This window comes from Coffea arabica, chromosome 1e, assembly GCF_036785885.1.
Source record: "Coffea arabica cultivar ET-39 chromosome 1e, Coffea Arabica ET-39 HiFi, whole genome shotgun sequence".
Classification (NCBI taxonomy): Eukaryota; Viridiplantae; Streptophyta; class Magnoliopsida; order Gentianales; family Rubiaceae; genus Coffea; species Coffea arabica.
The window spans coordinates 572223-592508 of record NC_092311.1 but is presented as its reverse complement, the minus strand read 5'-3'; the positions used below and the strand labels follow the sequence as shown (position 1 = coordinate 592508).

The window sequence follows — 20286 nt, the reverse complement described above, 5'->3', positions numbered from 1 at the left end:
TCACATACATCAAATCATAAAAAAATTTAAAAAAAACTATAATTTTATTTTAAAAGAATTTTTTCCTTTCAAACTTGAAAATTTAATATATGAAAAAAGTATCATCAAGTATTGAGAAAGTTGTTACAATAATATATGACCTGTGTGATATGAAGTCTAGTCTAGTTCGTGTATTGCCATATTCAAATTTGAACTCGATACTTAGTAGCAATACTCAAGTTCGAGCGAGTTGCTTAAACGAAATTCAACCTCGACTTGACGTAATATTGGGAAGCTCCAAAATCAACTCAATAGAATTCTAGCAAGCTCGACAAACGATTAGAGTCGTAAATATTGCAATTAATCAATTAAAAAAAGTAATTTAATTATTTATAATATATTAATTAAATATTATACCTAGTACTTGACAGGGCTCAATGAGCTCTCAAATACATGATATATATACTCAAGTTTGACTTGAAAACTCAATCAAGCAGCTTGAAATTGATTTAAGCTTGGCATTGATTAAGGTCGAGTCGAATACTTAATTGAACTACTCGCAAATTCGAGTCAAGATGCTTCACTGATTTGCCCATCTAAAGGCGACTTCCAATTAAAGTAATAAATACTAACTTGAAAATGTATAATATGCAAAGTACAATTGAATGACAAAAAAAATTAAATCTAAACTCTTAAGATAAGTATTACGAGGAATTTCCATTATCACAAAATCAAATAACATATATTATCACAATTTGTCTTTACGAGTTTGTGTAGAAGAATACATTATTACATTAAAATCATGGCTCAAGAGAGATTGTAATCATATGTAAGGCGAGATTAGTCCTTTGGCATCTTTAACCACAAAAAGAAGAGAGGAGGAGTTTCCACAAGAAAATTTTCCACAAGCATATGACGCGCGAGGCGCGGCTCGTGCAGGCCCCCATTGCCCGCCCACCTCGTTTTCCACTGATTTCGTCTTCCCCACCTTCGCATCCTCCTGAATTCTGTAGCTGCAGCAGCCGTGAGTAGGACAAGAAAATGTTGAGAAGAGTAGCAGCTCAGGCTTCCGCTAATTATCGGCGCCTTCTCGCGGCACCATCATCTTCTTCACCGGGCATATATAACCCATTTCGCCAATGCTCCACTTCCACTCCTTCCTCTTCTTCACATTCACACACTCCTAATAGTACTTGCGTCGAACACTTGGAAGACTCTCCCTGCACTCCGTCGCCATCTACCAAAATCTCCATCGACCGCTCTGGCTTGTATAAGCCACCTGGTGCTTGTTACATGCTTAGACAATTTTCAATGCGAATTACTTCAATTAGCTTAATGACCTAAATAATTGGCTTCCGAACTTTGGCAGAACATTCCCATGGCCCGACTTCTGATTCTGAGCTTGTTAAGAATCTAAAAGGAATCATCAAATTCAGGGGTGGACCCATCACGGTGGCGGAGTACATGGAGGAAGTCTTGACGAACCCAAAAGCTGGTTTCTATATTAACCGGGATGTTTTTGGAGCTCAAGGGGATTTTATTACCTCTCCTGAAGTGAGCCAGATGTTTGGGGAGGTGATTTTTTTTTAACCTTGATATGGTCAAAAGCATGTTTTTTAAGATGGGTTGTCTGTTTTTTCCTGATTTAGTATTGTTCTTAAACTACTTATGTTAGATGATTAGTGTATGGGTAATGTGCGCTTGGGAGCAAATGGGACGACCGGAAAAGGTGAATTTAGTTGAACTGGGACCAGGGCGAGGAACTCTCTTGGCAGACCTTCTAAGAGTAAGAGAGAGTGCTGTTTTTTGCTGGTCCATTGATGAATTGTTGGGTATTGTTTATTGAATTCTAAAAGGTTGCAATTGTAGGGTGTTTCCAAGTTTAAGAACTTTACAGAATCTGTGCACATACACATGGTTGAATGCAGTCCAGTGCTGCGGAAACTCCAGTATCAGACCTTGAAATGTGAGGGTGAGGATGGGGAGAAACAAATAGTCAGTACTATGACTGGCAGTCCTGTATCTTGGCATGCTACAATGGAGGAGGTTCCTACTGGATGTAAGAAGATATTTTGGGCTCTGCATCTGATAGATATATTATTAAAAAAAAAAAGAGAAGAAAAAAATAAACAGGCATACCAATGATGGGAGCTGAGCTTGACTGCTGCTAATATGTTTCATTCACTGTATTTACTTGTTTGGAATGCAATATGCCTCCAAAATGGACTTTTTCTGTGCAATGTGCACGTGAAGTTGTACAGTGCTATGTTTTGTGCTCGGGCATTGATGTCTACTTTTGATTCTCCTGTCTCCTAGTTTACTTACGATTTAGCACAGTCAGTTTGATTATCTGTTTTCAGTGAAATGTTTTCTGATGCATACATGCTTGAGAAGTATATCTAAATTTTGTCATAACGGCTGTTCAGTTTCAGTTTGGAAATCCTTGCCCATATTTTTTCTGTAAGATCTCCTGTGCTTAGGAATCAATGTCATGGCAGTCTAATGTGTTGATGATGTTTTTAAAAGCCCTGAAACTAAGTACCCAGGCAATGGTTTTATGTTTTTTTTTTCTCCAGTGCCGACGATCATTGTAGCCCATGAGTTCTATGATGCCCTTCCTGTTCATCAGTTTCAGGTGTGTATAGTAGAACTGTTGTTTTGACACTTTTGTTCTCTTATTTTGTTGCATCATTTATATGTGAATGCATGTGAATGGGGCTAACCTTAGAAACTTGATGCTGAAAAGTTCTAGATTTCACGCATAGCTGGAAATTTTAGCAACTATAGATTTTTCATTTGAGCTTCTGTTAAGAAAAAATTTAATTGCAAAATCTGGTAGGTTGAATAAACTTAGGTTACTGAATTCTTGCACTTTATTAATTGAGTTGTAGAATTTAGTTTTCTTAGGGGCCATGTGATGTGATTTTTGTAATTTTGGGACTCATCAAGTTTTGGCTGCTTTGTTTCTGAAACTCTCTTATAAGCCTTTGGAACTAGAACACTGTTCCATTAATTATGGTACCATTCTGGACTTTCATGCTGATAACACAATTCTTCTGTTCTTCTGTGATTCTCTGACGTTTTTTCTCTTGGTTCCTCTGTTGTTCTCCATCCACTCATAGAAGGATTCTGAATCAAGAAGAGCAAATCTTCTAGGGCTGTTCTTTTGATGTAACAGTCATATCTCATCTGAAATAAACTAACAACAAAAAAAACCCAAAAGGGAAATAATTGATCATCTTATGTTGCATCTTGTTATTCCCTTTCACGTTTACCCTGTTTGTGATTTGTCTGCAGAGAGCTTCTCATGGATGGCATGAGAAAATGATTGATGTTGACGAAAACTCATCGTAAGTCTTAGAATCATGTCAACTTTTCTTTGTAGGCATAGTTTTAACTAAAAGGGTTGAATTTCCTGATGATAAATGGTGTGTGGTTTGTTGTTTAGGTTTCATTTTGTTTTATCTCCTCGGCCTACACCTGCAACTCTGTATTTAATCAAACGCTGCAAGTGGGCTGAGACTGAAGAAATAGCAAAGCTTTCGCAGATTGAGATTTGCCCAAGAGCAATGGATTTGACTCAAACAATTGCTAAAAGAATAGGTTCAGATGGTGGTGCAGCTCTCATCATTGATTATGGAGTCAACGGAATAGTCTCAGACAGTCTTCAGGTTGTTGCCTTGGTTTGTCATTGCACTCTACACGCACTTGGTTGATTGAAGCTGTGTTTCGGACTTCGGAGTTGCTTGATATTTTCTTTTTTTGTGTAAAATTAGGACTTTTACTGCATAAGGTTTGTTTTATTATTGAATCTTTCCAAACTGGTGCCCCATGTTAATATCAATTGTTCTGTTGAGATTCACTAGCTAATATAGGAAAAATTATTCCAGGACTCATGATAGCTTTTTGCAGGCAATTCGAAAACACAAATTTGTCAATATATTGGATAATCCTGGCTCCGCTGATCTCAGTGCATATGTTGATTTTACTGCAATAAGGCACTCTGCTGAGGAAATTTCAGGTAACCTCATTCTCATCTTCTGAGATTTTTAGTTAAATTATTTTGCTTTTGGAGATAGAAATCTGAAAAAATAAATAAAAACCTACCTCAAAAATACACGGAGAATGTGAAAATTACTAGTTTGCAAATGCTGATAGGGTGATGTTTTGCAGAAAATGTGACAGTCCATGGCCCAATCACCCAGTCTCAGCTTCTTGGCTCTCTTGGCATTAATTTTCGAGTAGAAGCATTGCTAGAGAATTGCACAGATGAACAAGCTGATTCCCTGAGGACAGGCTACTGGCGTTTGGTTGGCGAAGGTGAAGCCCCATTTTGGGAGGGTCCTGATGAGCAGACACCTATAGGAATGGGTACGCGGTACTTGGCTATGGCTATCGTCAATAAGGAGATGGGTGTTCCAGTGCCATTTCAGTAAATACGCTTAGCCGGAATACTCAACTCTTCAACTTAGAATATGCTACCACGGATTTGTCTGTAATTCAATGACCCACGCCAGGATGCTAGTCATATTTGAAGGTCAGAGTTCTATCCATGTTAGTTCTTCCCTGCATTTCTTTCAGAAATCAGAATGCTGTTTCCTGCTGGATTATCAAGAGCATATTGATCAAGGAGGTGTGCTGTCTAGGGTAACATCTCCATGGAGAGCTGATTGCACAAGAGCTTCACTGGTAAATGGTTCAAATAGCAGATTCTACAAGATTGTGCAGCTTCATTTCAGGGAAGTTTTGGGTTCCGAAGATAAATAGCAGCTTATACTACTGAAAATAAAGCTTTTCTTAAACAGACTCAGTATGGATGCTAATTAGGTGTTCGTATTGTCTTCAGACTGACTGTTCAATCTTGGATTTTTGACCCCCCACAATGAACGTCCTAGTTATATGCTCTTTTAGAAGTCAGCATAGGGCCAGTTAGTAAGGTATCTAAAATGGGATGGTGTTCTCTGTTTTGACAGAGATTAACCAGACTTTACCCTCTGAAGAGGCTTACAACTCGTAGTTGGGAATTAGGTATCATTTCAACTCATTAATTCCCAATTGTGAGGGATGAAATAGGACCACACATGTTCAATTGCGAATTGTACTACCTTTCTCTTCCTTTTTGACTCATTTTACGCATAATTTTGAACTGTATGTCAGTTTGCAACCAAAACAATGCAATGTAGTAAGACCCCGTTTGATAATCTAATTCAACACTTAAACTTAATAGATTTAGATTTTAACATATTTAGATTGTTTGATAATCAGATCTTAACATATTCAGACTGTTTGATAATCAAAAATTGAACATCTGAATTAATTAAATGACACTAAATTTCTTAGGCAAAATTTGCTCTCAAAATTAAGTGTAAACTATTTACTGAATGTGATATGCACTTAAATGTATTAGATTTAATACTTAATAATTCAATAATTTAATTGATTCAGATTTTCGATTTCAAACTTTAATTTTATCAAACGCACCCTAAGCATTAATATCACTCGAGTTCCATTAAAGGAAAAAATGAAATGAGACAACTCACATTAAGCTTTTAATCTACATACAAATTTTGATGGAAAACAAGAAGGGATTGACCTGGCAATTAAGTGTCTAGAAACCTATGCTAGTGATCATAAATACTAACAACATATGTTAATTAACACGGTCAACGCTACGTATTGATTTATAAGAGGGTGAAGTGTAATTAGCCATTATGGATATGTTGTTGGTTTGTTGCTGTACAGCAAGCAAGTGTTAGTATAGCAAAACCCTTGACTTCTGATTATTGAGCTAATACATGCAACGCTATTAATTGAGATTAGGATCACTAGCTGCATTTAACCTTGGTTTACAATTTATTGAGCCATATCCTTGAGCGTGCTAACCTTAGAATACAATTTTTTTAAAAAAAAATAGTACTCTTTCGGTCCCACTTTGATAGTCCTGTTTTCCTTTTTCGTCTGTCACAAATTGTAGTCCACTTTCCAATTGAAAAATGTAGTTGTATTTTAATTTTCCTAAAATACCTTTATTCAAGGTAAGTTGTTGTTACTATAAACATACCCCATTTAACGAGAGTTGATTCTTTTTTTACCATCAATTCAAATTCTCATAAAGTTGTACTCTAATTAATGTGAGGTTATTTTAGAAAAATAGCTACCTAAATTGATTGTTCCAACAAAGTTAACTACTTTTTATTAAACTGTGTGAAAAAAGAATCAGGACTATCAAAGTGAGACAGATGGAGTATATTTTTTCTGGGTTGAATGGAGGCCAAAAAAAAAAAAAAAAAAAAGCCAGCTACAATGAAACTATGCTGTAATTCTTTATAGTGATCAAAAGGGTTTTAGGGTTGGCACACTTCCATTGTCATCCCCAAGTGTACTCATGAGTCTACTTCAGATGTTGAGCATAAAAGAAAAGAGAATTTAGCAAGAGTTGTTGTATACTACTGTCACAAAAAAGGAAAATGAGTGACAAATTGAAAAGAGAGTATAAATCTAATACTACAATCATGTTCTTTCCTCAAGTTTGGAGCTTGGATTATTGTGTACATTTAATGTTTTGGAGCTGAGAAGAGAATAATAGCATTGAAACCAAGATAGTTGTATACTCCCTCCGTCCCACTTTGATAATCTTGTTTTTCTTTTTTGTCTGTCCCAAATTATAGTCTACTTTCCAATTGAAGAATGTAGTTGTATTTTAATTTTTCTAAAATACTCTTATTCAATGTAAGTTGTTGTTACTATAAACCTACCCCATTTAATGAGAGTTTATTCTTTTTTTACCATCAATTCAAGTTCCCATAAAGTTGTACTCTAATTAATGTGAGGGTATTTTAGGAAAATAACTACCTAAATTGATTGTTCTAACAAAATTAACTACTTTTTCTTAAACTGTGTGAAAAAAGAATCACGACTATCAAAGTGGGACAGATGGAGTATTTAGTAGGGTAAAATTTGATAGGTGAAAAGTTTCTTTTGTTAGAAACCACGTCATTCATTATGGTTGGTTTTTAATCATTCTTGTCAATGCCAAAAGCATAAAATTTTAGGTTTTATAGATTTTTAAAAGTCAATCAATTGTAAAATCAATGAGAACATTATTGATATTGTCTTTGTGCACTTGATCTTCATAAAAAACAAATCAATAAACACTTTCAATGGTGTAAACAAGGAGTATTACTGATAAGTAGCATGTCGAATTTTGGTTTAATTGGATGAGGCAATGAAATAGTGAGTGAGTAGATTTTAGAGATTAATAAATGACATCTTCTTCAACGGTTTAGAGTCCGTTTGAATGGATATTATAATTTGTTGATGTATGTGAAATAAAAAAATAAATAAAAAATATGTTTACGATAAAATATAAAAATATTTTTTATTATTTCAGTTTCTCCTTTCAAAAGCCAACAAAAGACAGTGAGAACATTTCCCTCCAATTCCATCCCAACAAAGTCCTGTGCCACTTGGGATTCTGGACCATAAAGACTACCTTGTACCCACATGAAATGATGAAAGGATACCCTCCAACTTAATTGTCCCTAATAAGAAGCTCAGCCAGCTTGCCCTCGCCCAAAAAAATGGAGAAGGACCCAAATGGCCAAATCACGCCTAATGTTGAATTTCATTGCAACATTATACTATTGCATTAGCTAATAGGACTAGGCTCAATAGCTTTTCTGATTCCTTAACTTGGAAAAGATAGAAAGGACTTTTTGCTAATAAAAATAAAAGCCTTCTACTGTTCCAAAAGTACTAAATACTCTTACTTGTCAATAGTATATATACTATAATAAACTTTTAGACTCTTCTCAGGTGCGATTGATAAAACTAAAACCTGAAATTTAAAGTTTGAATTCATTAAATTATTGAATTGTTCAGTATTAAATCTGATACACTTAAGTACATATCACATTCAGTAATAAGTGAATAGTTTATCACTTAATTTTGAGAGCAAGTTTTGTCCAGAAAATTCAGTGCCACTTAATTACTTCAGATATTTAATTTTTTGTTATCAAACGACTTAAATATGTTAAAATTTGAATCTATTAAATTTAAATATTAAACCGAGTTATAAAAAACGGATTTAGTTCTTCTTTTGTTACTAAAATTCCATATCCGCACAATACTACTAGTCTACCACTTCTACTGCATGACACCCAATGACGCAAAATCACATCTAATCTTGAATCTTCCCACCCATGCCCTTTGTTTAGCCCCACCATTATCAATTTCCCCCCTACTTTATCTCCTCTCATTCTTTTTAAAGTTTCACACTCATTTAATCAAATATTTTCTTTCCAATCCTAAAGGCACTATTTGTTTTGCAAGAATGGAAGGGAAAGAAAAGGAAACGGAGGGATAAAAGGTTTTTGACGTTTGGTTTGGTTTGGTGTTTGAGAAGGGAAAAAGAGAGATAAGATTCAGTTATCTTTTATCCGCCTACTTTTTCATCGAAAGGGGACAGAAACGGAGAGAATGCGACACCAAGATTAATACAAATTTCAAAATTTTTTCTACAAACATCTGTTCTGTTATTATAAATTAGACTTTTAAATTATGGAAAAAAATTCAACTAATGCATCATAATTCCATTTTCCTTTCCTTCTGTAATTCAAACAGAGATAGATTGACTCAAATTTCCTCTTCTCTCCTTTCATTTCTTTTCCATTAGAGTTCTCTCATTTCCTTTCCTTCCCTTTCATTCAATCCAAACGGTGCCTAAATCTTTTTTTCCATCTAAATGAATTTTAGAATAAAATAGAAATCAAGAATGAAAAAGAAAATCAAATAGTGTATCAAATGGAAAAGAAGAGGAAACGGAGGGATAAAGGCTTTTGATGGTTTAAATTGGTTTTTGAGGAGGGAAAAAAGGGGATAAGATTCAGTTATTTTTTGTCAGCCTACTTTTCAATCTAAAAGTGGACGGAGATAGAGAGAAGGGACATCAATCAAAATGAATGAAAATTTTCTAAAAAATATGTTATGTGTTTTCTTTCCTTCCCTTTCATTCAATCCAAACAGTGCGTAAATCTTTTTTTCCATCTAAATAAATTTTAGAATAAAATGGAAATCAAGAATGAAAACATAAGAAAAATCAAATAGTAGTGTATCAAATGGAAAGCAATCAATCAAAGCATAAACCCTCCTTGATGAATATGAATAGTAGTAGTAGCATCATGCCGGTGGGTGGCTCTTCTTCTAATCTCTAATTCTTTCTTTCTACTTAACAGCAAACAAACAAGGCACAAATGTGGCCCTCTCGTCCCTTCCTCCGAAGCTGAAACGAGCGCGCGCTCACATTAGCCGCGCCTATAAATTCATGCTTATAAGCACCCATTCGAGCGTGTGAGTGTGTGCAATCGAATCGCACGCCCCAAAAAAATATTTAACAAAAAGAGGAACACAAAAACGACAGAGCGCGCCTCCACTCACTCACACGCACACACGCACCAAAACACGCACTCAACTTCACACAAAACACCGCACATTTCTCACTCATAATTCTCTCGTTCCATTCAATCATCATCAACTGCACCCCCCACTGCCCCAAAAACCCTAACTCGTTCCGCAGAGCCATGGCTGCCGAGTCAACTCAGATGCAGCAGGCCCAACTCGCCGCGATTCTCGGCCAAGACCCTGCCCCCTTCGAAACCCTAATCTCCCACCTCATGTCCTCCTCCAACGAGCAACGATCCCAGGCCGAGTCAATCTTCAATCTCATCAAGCAGACCGATCCCAACTCCCTGGCTCTCAAACTCGCTCAGCTTCTCTCTTCTTCTCGCCACGTCGAGGCCCGAGCCATGTCCGCTATTCTTCTCCGCAAGCAACTCACTCGGGACGACTCCTACATCTGGCCCCGCCTCTCCCCCGCCACTCAATCCGCCATCAAGTCCGTGCTCCTGACATCGATTCAGAACGAGAATTCTAAGAGCATAATTAAGAAGTTGTGCGACACGATTTCCGAATTGGCCTCGTCGATTCTACCGGATAACGAATGGCCCGAGATTTTGCCATTCATGTTTCAATGCGTCACCTCCAGCGACGCGAAATTGCAGGAGTCCGCCTTTTTGATCTTCTCCCAACTCGCCCAGTACATAGGGGACACGCTCGTTCCGTATATCAAGGACTTGCACGCCGTTTTTCTGCAGGTTTTGAATCATTCGGCCAGTTCGGATGTGAGGATTGCGGCGTTGAGCGCTGTGATTAATTTCATCCAGTGCTTGAATAGCGCTAGTGATCGGGACAGGTTTCAGGATTTACTCCCTGCCATGATGAGAACGTTGACCGAGGCTTTGAACGGGGCGCAGGAGGCTACTGCTCAAGAGGCGCTGGAGTTGTTGATCGAGTTAGCTGGGACCGAGCCCAGGTTTTTGAGGAGGCAGTTGGTGGATGTTGTGGGATCCATGTTGCAGATTGCCGAAGCCGAGACCTTGGAAGAGGGTACGAGGCATTTGGCGATTGAATTCGTGATTACTTTGGCTGAGGCCAGGGAAAGAGCTCCGGGGATGATGAGGAAGTTGCCACAGTTTATTAGCAGGTTGTTTGCCATTTTGATGAAGATGCTGTTGGATGTTGAGGACGATCCAGCTTGGCACACCGCGGACGCAGAGAATGAGGATGCTGGGGAGACCAGTAACTATAGCGTTGGACAGGAGTGTTTGGATAGACTATCAATTGCGCTGGGTGGAAATACTATCGTCCCTGTTGCTTCTGAGCAGTTGCCGGTATATTTGGCTGCTCCTGAATGGCAGAAGCATCATGCTGCACTTATTGCTCTTGCCCAAATTGCTGAGGGCTGCTCGAAGGTAAGACCTTGCGAGTGAGTTCATGTAGTGCTGTCTACTTACTTTAGAAGGCTGAATATGTAGCTTGCTTATTTTTCAGTTGTTGGGTGGTATTTGCTAATTGAGATGTTGATGCGTACATTGTTCTTGGCCCCTTATTTGTTGTCGTCTTGCACAATCACCAACACGAATGGTTTGTTTTATTAGTTAGTAATTGCTTAGACGTGTGATTTTGTATTCTTTTTCTTAAGGTGAACTTTTGTTCTTGCAGCCGTTAATTGCACTGTTTAAAAATTTGACCTTTATCGACAGCTTTGTTTGTGTATCATTTAGATTAATTCTGCATTCTGTTCATGTATTACCAGCTGCTATGCAGCGGGAATGGTATGGAATTCTTCTCTGATTTGACATTTTTTCTTTACATTGCAGGTTATGATTAAGAATTTGGGGGATGTACTGAATATGGTCTTGAATTCATTCCAAGATCCTCACCCTCGGGTGAGATGGGCAGCTATCAATGCAATTGGCCAGCTGTCAACTGATTTAGGCCCAGATTTGCAAGTTCAGTATCATCAACGTGTACTGCCTGCACTAGCAGCAGCCATGGATGATTTCCATAATCCCAGAGTGCAGGTTTGATAATATGTATTTTATCATTCCCGTTAGACAATGCAAGTTGTTCTTGGGGGGTAATGTTGTTTCTGGAGCATTTGCTATTTATTTGGTGACCTTTGGGTCTAGCCATGTCAATGCTTCAGTGTTTGATGGTTCTACATCTTCATGCAGCTATGATATTTGCTTTATTAGTTGTTTTTTAATTAAACGTCTTTTTTTTTAAGCTTTGGCTCTCTTAGAATTGTACATATTCTCGAGATATTATGATGTTCGCAAATGTTTTTAGGTCCCTGAGATCCAAGCTACTTTGAACATTTATTTGCATGCTAGAATGGAATATTTATGCCTTGCAATTATAAGTTGTAGGATGTTGAATATTTGTACTTTGAACCACTTATTTGAATGCTAGAATGGAATATTTATACCTCGCAATTATAAGTTGTAGGATCTTGAATAGCATGTCAAAGGAAATACCTTTTTTAGCTCTTCTGAATTTCCTCTTTTCGCGTATGACATTTAAGCATGTGATGAAAGCTTTGATTCTGCTTGAGTTACTGCTTAATACTCGAATTAATGTATCAAAGTGATGTTTGTACAGCAGCTGTATTTCCAATATATTTGTTTGGGAATTTTGCAGGCACATGCTGCTTCAGCAGTGCTCAATTTCAGTGAAAACTGCACTCCAGAAATTTTAACACCTTACTTGGATGGTATTGTCAGTAAATTGCTCGTACTTCTGCAGGTATGAGGGCGAAAAAGGTTCTCATTGGTGCTTAGAAAAGAACTTTGACAAAAATATTAAGATTTACTTTTTGGTTATTTTGTTCTTATCTGAAATGTAGAATGGAAAACAAATGGTGCAAGAAGGGGCCTTAACGGCCTTAGCTTCAGTTGCTGATTCATCACAGGTAGACATATCTTAAGATCATTTCTTTTACAATTGAACATTGATTTGGTAGTATTTCTGCTTTGCAGTCTGATGAATGTGCGTAATTACAGGAGCATTTCCAAAAATACTATGATGCAGTCATGCCTTACTTGAAAGCCATATTGGTTAATGCCACCGACAAGTCAAATCGCATGCTTCGTGCCAAAGCCATGGAGTGCATAAGCTTAGTTGGGATGGCTGTTGGAAAAGAGAAGTTTAGAGATGATGCTAAGCAGGTAAATAAAATATTAGGAATGTATTGCAACAATTGTGTTGCTTTTATCTGGCATCTTGGTAAATTCGCATGTTACTTAACAGGTTATTAATTATGACTAGTGCTATCACTTGATTTTTTTTTTGAATTGAAATTTGATTACACTTTTGTTACTCTTTGGCCTGTCAAAAATGAGATGAGGCCGTCATTGTAGCTGCTTTCTGAACTATCTTTTGGAATGTAATTTGGGTTATCTTTAACTGATTCAATGATCATGACATAACATAACATCTGAATCTTCCATTATGCAAAGGTTATGGAAGTGCTGATGTCTCTGCAAGGATCTCAAATGGAGACCGATGATCCAACTACTAGCTACATGCTTCAAGTATGTTACCATCCTCCCTTTCCCTTTAATCTGTTTTAGACGCTGGAGCTTGTTCAAATGCTAATGAGCATATAACTCTGTGGCAGGCATGGGCCCGACTTTGCAAGTGCTTGGGGCAGGATTTTCTTCCTTACATGAGTGTAGTTATGCCTCCTTTGCTTCAATCAGCTCAACTTAAGCCTGATGTGACCATAACATCTGCAGATTCAGATAACGAAATTGATGAATCTGATGATGAAAGGTCTTATTCTTCTTGGAATTCACCCTGACGATGAATCATTTTCACATTATTTTTGAATTCTGTTTTCTTTTTTTCAACATTAGTTAATTACAGTCAATGCAGGTAGCTTTTATTTTGATCTTTGTGATTTTTTTCTTCTATCTATTGGTCCATCTAGCTCTGATGGCATTGGTTGTGGTCAATGTTCTTTATTTCTTGTGATTGAGCTTTTATGAACTTGGGTAGTTTTGCTATCTGAGTGGTAGTGCTCGAATTAGAGCATAATGTAGTTTGCTAGTTGTGCTGCATAAGATCCCTTATGTTTGGATTGGGGAAGTTTATTGTAGCACTCAGGTGTGGAATGTTATCAAAGTTATGATTCTTTTGAACCATGTCTAGGTTTGATGTTTGTCTTCACCCCATCTCCAGGAGGAAAAGAGATATGAGTTCTTCCATATGAACTTACCATGGTCCTGGGATGGTTGTGTTAGTTTGAGTTTGCCTCATCAGACTTAACTTTATTAACCCTTTGGAAGCTGCCAACCTACCATTCTTGTTGCTACTCCTATGGGTGTAAAGTGAGGCTTGCAAGCGGCTAAAAGAATTAGTTTATTAAAGATGTCTGAAGTCATATGCTACCAAGTAACTCATCTGGTGTGAGCTGGGAAATTTACATTTTTGCAAAGCAATTTGTACCCACTTGTGTCCACGGTGTAACCAACTTGACTTTTCATGTCAAACATCAAGCAATCTCCACAGAAGCCTTCTAACTCCTCATAGGATGTCAGTTCAGTGTCTTGAGATTTATATTTGTGCTCTCAGAAAGCTTTTGAAAACTTCGAACTAAAGTTCAATAGCAGCTGCTCAGCTTGATTGGTGAATAAGAGGCTTTATCGGTCCCTTTTTTTTTAAAAATGTTTTATGGTTACTTAATTAGTCTGGCAAACAAAGGCATGTTTGGGATTAAATTATTGCAAGGTATTTGAATGGACAGTTCTTGCCTACGTTCGTTGGTCTGTTATGAATATAAATACTTGCGTTTTCTACTTGCACCTGCTTTGGAATCTTGGCAATTATAATGCTTTTTCTCATTGGTATTGCACTCTCAAGGTGTCTTTTAAAGTTGCTTAAGGCTTTTTGTTACTTGGAAGGCTCTGGATCTCACACAGTTTTTTTGTCTTGTAGTATGGAGACCATTACCCTTGGGGACAAAAGGATAGGGATCAAGACTAGTGTCCTAGAGGAGAAAGCTACTGCTTGTAACATGCTATGTTGTTATGCTGATGAGCTGAAGGAAGGTTTCTATCCGTGGATTGATCAGGTACGTGTTCAATGTTTTAGTTTAGGTTTTTATCTGTTGAAACTGTTCAGTGCTAATGGTGCTCTTACTGGTCTTTTTGTTAAACAGGTTGCTCCAACTTTAGTTCCGCTTCTAAAATTTTATTTTCATGAGGAAGTCAGGAAAGCCGCTGTTTCAGGTGAAATGAATTACTGTCAGAGATTGTTATTTCATGGATATTCGAAATTTTGCATTCTATTTATCCTTCCATTTTCTTGTGTTGCTTTGCTAATTAAAAGTTTCATGCTCTTTGAAATATAATCATTTGTTGCAGCCATGCCTGAGCTGTTGCGCTCTGCAAAATTGGCTGTGGAGAAAGGGATTGCTTCAGGTCGTAATGAAACATATGTCAAACAGTTATCTGACTATATAGTGCCAGCTTTGGTGGAGGCTTTGCATAAGGTGGTTTTAGTTGTAAATTCTTCTATTTTGACATCCTTGTATCTCTATAATGCTTCGTGTGGGATACTGAGATGTATTTTTTGCAAGTTGTGCAGGAGCCTGATACGGAAATTTGTGCAAATATGTTGGATGCACTGAATGAATGCCTCCAGGTTGGTCTGTGTTCTTGTTGATGTTTATGTTACATTGGATTTTTGCAGTTGGCAGTAGATTCCTTATCGTATGTATCTTTTCCTGTGATTTCAGCTAGTAGAATAAACAGTTATACCTGATTGCAACTGTCCTTAGCTGTAGTATCACTTTTAAATTTTCTCCATTTTGGTTATTGTGATTACTTACTACTGCTATTCATCTTTCTGTTTCCTTGCGTGATTGATCTGCATGAGCTGGAATGGCTTTTTTCTGTGTCTTATGCCTTCATTTCTTGTCATTTTACTTATATGCATCTTCAGATCTTGTCCTATGAGATTTTGAAAACACTTGGATATAAGTCCTATTTTACTTGATGCTCCTGTTTTTGGCCTAGCATGTAAATCAGCTAGGTGTTGAGTAATTAATTGTGTCATTGCAAGTAGTTGACCTAGTCAAATAACAAATCAGAGCAAGCACGACTGGTAATTCTTCTCTATGTCTGCTTGTATGGGAGAGATAAGAATGCTGAAAGGAAGGTTGAAACAGATAAAAGAAAAAATAGGGAGGGAAAAGGGGGTTGCATGTGGAGATTATTTCTGAATTGATTCTCTTCTTTCTTTTTGAGGTATCTGAATCTCTCTTGGGAGTTTAGAAGAGCCTGTAATTTGCTTTTTTAACTTTGTTTTTAGATTTCTGGACCCCTTCTTGATGAAAACCAAGTCCGAAGCATTGTGGAGGAGATAAAACAGGTGATCACGGCAAGCTCAAGTAGAAAAAGAGAACGAGCAGAGAGAGCTAAAGCTGAAGATTTTGATGCAGAAGAAGGAGAATTGCTCAAGGAGGAGAACGAGCAAGAAGAGGAAGTGTTTGATCAGGTTTGTCTTTCCCTTCTTTGGTTGTGTTGAGATGTAATTGGCACAAAATTACCTTTTGCCGTAATCGTTTGATCATCTCTTTCATCATTGTTGTTCAGATTGGTGAAATCTTGGGAACAATGATCAAGACATTTAAGGCTTCTTTCTTGCCTTTCTTTGACGAGTTGACATCATATTTAATGCCTATGTGGGTAAGTTTTGCCTCGTGACTTCTTCAACTCCTAATTGTTGGGAATATGGTGAAATTTTCAGATGAGATGCAGAACTTTTACCTCATCTGTTTTTTATTTTAGCGCCTTTTAGCTTTTAGTAGATTAGTTTATTTGAAAAAAGAGTTAGCGAGTGAAGAATCAGAAGTTTTTAGTTGTTGTATTAAAAGTACCCTGTGGGATGTGCATCAAGAGTCAAATCTCTGGCATTCATCCATTTGGCTATCGTGATAGCCCCTTCATATATGTTTTTTTTTTTGGGTTGAAGAAATCCAAATGCAAATATACTTGGGTTAGTGGGTATTATCACCTTTAAGTGATGAATATACAAAGGAGATAATGATTGTCCTTTGTGTTGGAGTTAGATTAGTTACAAATTAAGGAGTTTAAGGTTGTAAAATCACTTATTGCCACCATTTTGCTGGAAATTTGTCAAGTTCTGGTGTAAGCGATGGAGGCTAATGATAGCTAATTTACATAAGAAGAAACACATACACACACAATGGGAGGTTCTAAGAGAAGGGTGTTTGTTCTAAATGGAGGTTGTTCCATGACATAGACTGAATACAACATTTTTCCAGCTGCTTTACATTTTTACAGCTGCCTTCCATGACATAGAGTGAATACAAAATTTGTGTGCGCTCTTCTAATGCAGGGAAAGGATAAAACTCCTGAAGAGAGAAGGATAGCAATTTGCATCTTTGATGATGTTGCAGAACAGTGCCGTGAAGCAGCTTTGAAGTATGTGTCCAATCTGCAAATTGTATTTTAATTTACTCTTGCTTATGACAGGCATCAAATTTCATTGTCTCTGAGCATGTCAACCAGGTACTATGACACACATCTTCCGTTCCTTTTGGAAGCTTGTAATGATGATAACTCAGATGTTAGACAGGTTCGTAGAAATATGGTACAATTTGTAGAAAATAACTTCCAAGTCCTCTTTTGGGATATTTGGTTCATTACATGCTATTGTAGTTTTTAGGATACGTGGGTTGCCATTCTATAGAATACTTTTGAAGTTGCTTTTCTACTAGTCTCTGAACCGTGTTTTTGATGTACACAGGCTGCTGTTTATGGACTTGGCGTATGTGCAGAGTTTGGTGGCACTGTTTTCAAACCTCTTGTTGGAGGTATATTTCTGGACTTTGACGTGATATGGTCCGTTTCCTTTTGGCTTTTGTTGGTTTATGACTGGCTGCTAAATGTCATTGATTTGTTGATTTGACTTCATCCAGAGGCTTTATCAAGGTTAAATGTGGTCATACGGCATCCTGATGCCCATCAGCCTGATAATGTGATGGCATACGACAATGCTGTTTCTGCACTTGGGAAGATATGCCAGTTTCATCGAGATAGTATCGACTCGGCTCAGGTCTGCATGCTTCATTTTCTCGCCATCCTTTGTTTGTCCCTGCTTAATCATAAAGAAGTGTATATATATATACACACACACATATAAGGGGGCAAAAAGAAGACAAAAAGGGACAAATGAATGAGGATGTTTGCATGCTTTAGAGGATGATGATATTTTAAGTTAATTAGGCTCAAAGTAGCGGGTAGAATTTAATGATTGTGTTTTATGGAATGTTGTTTTCTGCAGATAATTTCAGAGAAAAAGTATGATACTGTGTCTTGAAGGTTACTAATTAAGCGTGTCAAGCACCAACTTCTTTAAAGTTTAGTCTATAAGCAATTTCAACAACTCTTGTTGCTTAATTGAATTTGGAAACTCCTATAGGTTGATATGTCAAAAAGCTACAGTTGACTTTGTTGTTGTCTGTTTACTTTTCTGCCTGAAAGAAAGACTACCTTTTCCACCTAGGTAAATAAGAACAATAATAATAATTAACAATCAAATTCTCTTCCAGATCCACACTGGCTTAGGGTGTGCTTGCAGCCCAGAAATTCAATATTTCTTTTCCTACAATTTTTACCACTTATTCATTCTTTCCAGGTTGTTCCTGCATGGCTGAGCTGTTTGCCAATAAAAGGGGATCTAATTGAAGCTAAAGTTGTTCACGAACAGCTTTGTTCAATGGTTGAAAGGCAAGGGATTTAGATTTTGTTGTGTTATTCATGCTGTTAAATTAATTTGTGATCTTTTCCTCCTCCACTTTCCCAGCTTAGTAAATGTCAAATGACTTGTCACTTTTCCTCCTGCAGATCAGACAGGGAACTTCTAGGTCCCAACAATCAATATTTGCCTAAAATTGTTTCAGTGTTCGCTGAGGTTGGTTTTGTACTTTCAATTATTCATTTTACTTCCAATTTGAGCACTATATGTCCAATATACATTTGGATGATGCTAAAGCTGTGTAAAGGAATGTGTCTTGACTTGTGATCCCTACCATTAGTGTCCATTTCATCCAAAAGGCTGCTTTCTTATTTCATCTTCTGGCATGCAACTGTGTTTAATTTCTCTTTCCACTTGTATGGAGGGTTATCATGATGTTGGATGAGTTGAATCTTTTATTCAGAGACTGGCTGAGAAAGAAGCCATGAGCTATGGTCGTCGAGTTGCAAATGCACCTCACCACCACCAGGAAATCTTTTCGTTCCCATAGCAGTTTAAATGATGTCTTCTTTGGTTTTTTTCATGTCTTCTTTGGTTTTTTTCAACAGCTATTATTTTCCTCTATATTTTACCAATGATCCGTGTCTTCCTGCATGAAAAGAAGGAAAAAGGGCTCACTGATCACTGACAAACTTGCTCTTATTCTGTACAAGTTGCCTGTCTGGTACTCACCAGATTGCAGTTACATTACGTCTGAAGAATCATATGCGCATTTGTCTTGTCTTGTAGCCTCATCTTTTTGAGGGTAGTTGCAGTAGTTTGGGGTATCTTGGTGGCGGATCATAAGGTGGTTGGTGAGTTTGACAGATAATTGTGGTATGTTACTGAAGGTGGCACAGTGAATTGGAGGTGTGCTGCGGGAATGGTTTGACTGGTTTATGTTTGTGGTTGGGGTGAGAAGTGAGTGCACGCTTCTGTGGTGTTCAATTGAATGCATAGGCATGGAAAGTTTCAAGTGGCCTGCTTTATATTTTCATTATTGTAGAGTATGGAATCTGAAAATTAGGAACAACTTTTAATCTCTTCCGTAATGCTTGTGGTGACCTCAGACACTTTATGCATGCCGCATTCGGGATATTCTGTGATTCCTATTTACTTGTGCTGCAGGTTCTCTGTGCGGGGAAGGACCTTGCTACAGAGCAAACTGCAAGTAGAATGGTTAATTTATTGAGGCAGCTTCAACAGACGCTGCCTCCTTCCGACCTGGCATCAACTTGGTCATCTTTGCAGCCTCAGCAGCAGCTAGCTTTGCAATCCATCCTGTCATCATAGCAAGTTGGCTGACAGTAGAACTATTGTTCATGGCTTTGGGGTTGCCTTGTGTCAAATCATATTTTTCCTCAATTCTTTGCATGCCATAAATGTTCAACCGCATTCAATTTTGCATGAAATTATGCATCGACCTCATGTTGGTTGCCTGGTCAGAGTGTGAAGCTATGCGAGTAAAGTACAGACCTTTTTCCTGTAGAATGTGTATATCGAGTGTTACAGTTTGACTTGGTAGGAGGGGAGGTTTGGTCATTGTGGCTTGAGATTTTGTTTTAAGCAGGGGATGTAAGAATTGTCAGTATGACAATTCTTGTCACAGTTTTGGTCGGGTCCACTTGTTCTTCATGTTGTTGATTGTCAATCAAATACATGGAATTCATTATAAATGGTTATATTCTTTTGTTGTTTTGATATCAATCCAATCGTATTGTGTACCATTCCTCATCTTATCACTGCTTGTTTTCTTTTTTGTATTTCATATTCCGGACGTGTTTGTCTTTGTTGATTGATTGATCATTTGATTGAATGATTATGTTTGAAAGCAAATAGATAATGCGTGGTTTACCATATTGTCAGTTTTATTCTTGGATGGACCATTGATTTGCTTTGAACATCCATTTTGTCAATCAATTGCTTCGAGTCTGTACCAGAATCAGACTATATTGTAGATCGTGGTGTACCGTCTCTGATACATGTTACAGTTTTACTCTTAGAATATGGTCAGCCGTTGCAACCATTTGAAAAAACATATGGTACCAGCTTATTGCTTTTGATCCGTTCGTAGGAATCAACTAACTTTTACTCCCAGCACTCGGGCTAGAAATCCAAAATCCACCACACTTGGTTGATTGT

The 20286-nt window shown here is 37.5% G+C and overlaps 2 protein-coding genes across 3 annotated transcripts; both read left to right on the top strand.

Moving 5' to 3' along the window:
- Nucleotides 1-888: 888 nt before the first annotated feature.
- Nucleotides 889-4884, top strand: LOC113697494 (uncharacterized). Of its 2 annotated transcripts, XR_011814699.1 has the most exons (10): nt 889-1261; nt 1349-1554; nt 1655-1765; nt 1849-2038; nt 2556-2614; nt 3277-3329; nt 3428-3650; nt 3892-4000; nt 4153-4516; nt 4626-4862. XR_011814699.1 is itself a non-coding variant. In XM_027217137.2 (9 exons), the coding sequence occupies exons 1-9, from the start codon at nt 1021-1023 to the stop codon at nt 4413-4415; spliced, it is 1455 nt and encodes a 484-aa protein (XP_027072938.1). In that variant the 5' UTR covers nt 889-1020; the 3' UTR covers nt 4416-4884. The 2 variants fall into 2 exon arrangements, 1 of the variants encoding a protein (XP_027072938.1); XM_027217137.2 differs by having other exon boundaries at nt 4153-4884.
- Nucleotides 4885-9325: 4441 nt separating this feature from the next.
- Nucleotides 9326-19871, top strand: LOC113697483 (uncharacterized). The gene is made up of 20 exons (XM_027217124.2): nt 9326-10787; nt 11196-11399; nt 12019-12123; nt 12224-12289; nt 12381-12545; nt 12837-12911; nt 12998-13152; nt 14317-14452; nt 14540-14609; nt 14745-14872; nt 14968-15024; nt 15694-15879; nt 15978-16070; nt 16744-16829; nt 16917-16983; nt 17155-17221; nt 17327-17463; nt 18046-18137; nt 18255-18321; nt 19273-19871. The coding sequence occupies exons 1-20, from the start codon at nt 9558-9560 to the stop codon at nt 19435-19437; spliced, it is 3351 nt and encodes a 1116-aa protein (XP_027072925.1). The 5' UTR covers nt 9326-9557; the 3' UTR covers nt 19438-19871.
- The last annotated feature ends 415 nt before the right edge of the window (nt 19872-20286 follow it).

What these genes read in the sequence shown, in the direction of transcription:
- LOC113697494 (XM_027217137.2), top strand. Translation starts at nt 1,021, where the DNA reads ATGTTGAGAAGAGTAGCAGCTCAGGCTTCCGCTAATTATCGGCGCCTT. An exon ending in GGAGGAGGTTCCTACTGGAT is followed by an intron (nt 2,039 to 2,555) that starts GTAAGAAGATAT and finishes TTTTTTCTCCAG; the next exon opens with TGCCGACGATCATTGTAGCC. An exon ending in CTCTGCTGAGGAAATTTCAG is followed by an intron (nt 4,001 to 4,152) that starts GTAACCTCATTC and finishes GATGTTTTGCAG; the next exon opens with AAAATGTGACAGTCCATGGC.
- LOC113697483 (XM_027217124.2), top strand. Translation starts at nt 9,558, where the DNA reads ATGGCTGCCGAGTCAACTCAGATGCAGCAGGCCCAACTCGCCGCGATT. An exon ending in AAGAGGAAGTGTTTGATCAG is followed by an intron (nt 15,880 to 15,977) that starts GTTTGTCTTTCC and finishes ATTGTTGTTCAG; the next exon opens with ATTGGTGAAATCTTGGGAAC. An exon ending in ATAACTCAGATGTTAGACAG is followed by an intron (nt 16,984 to 17,154) that starts GTTCGTAGAAAT and finishes TGATGTACACAG; the next exon opens with GCTGCTGTTTATGGACTTGG.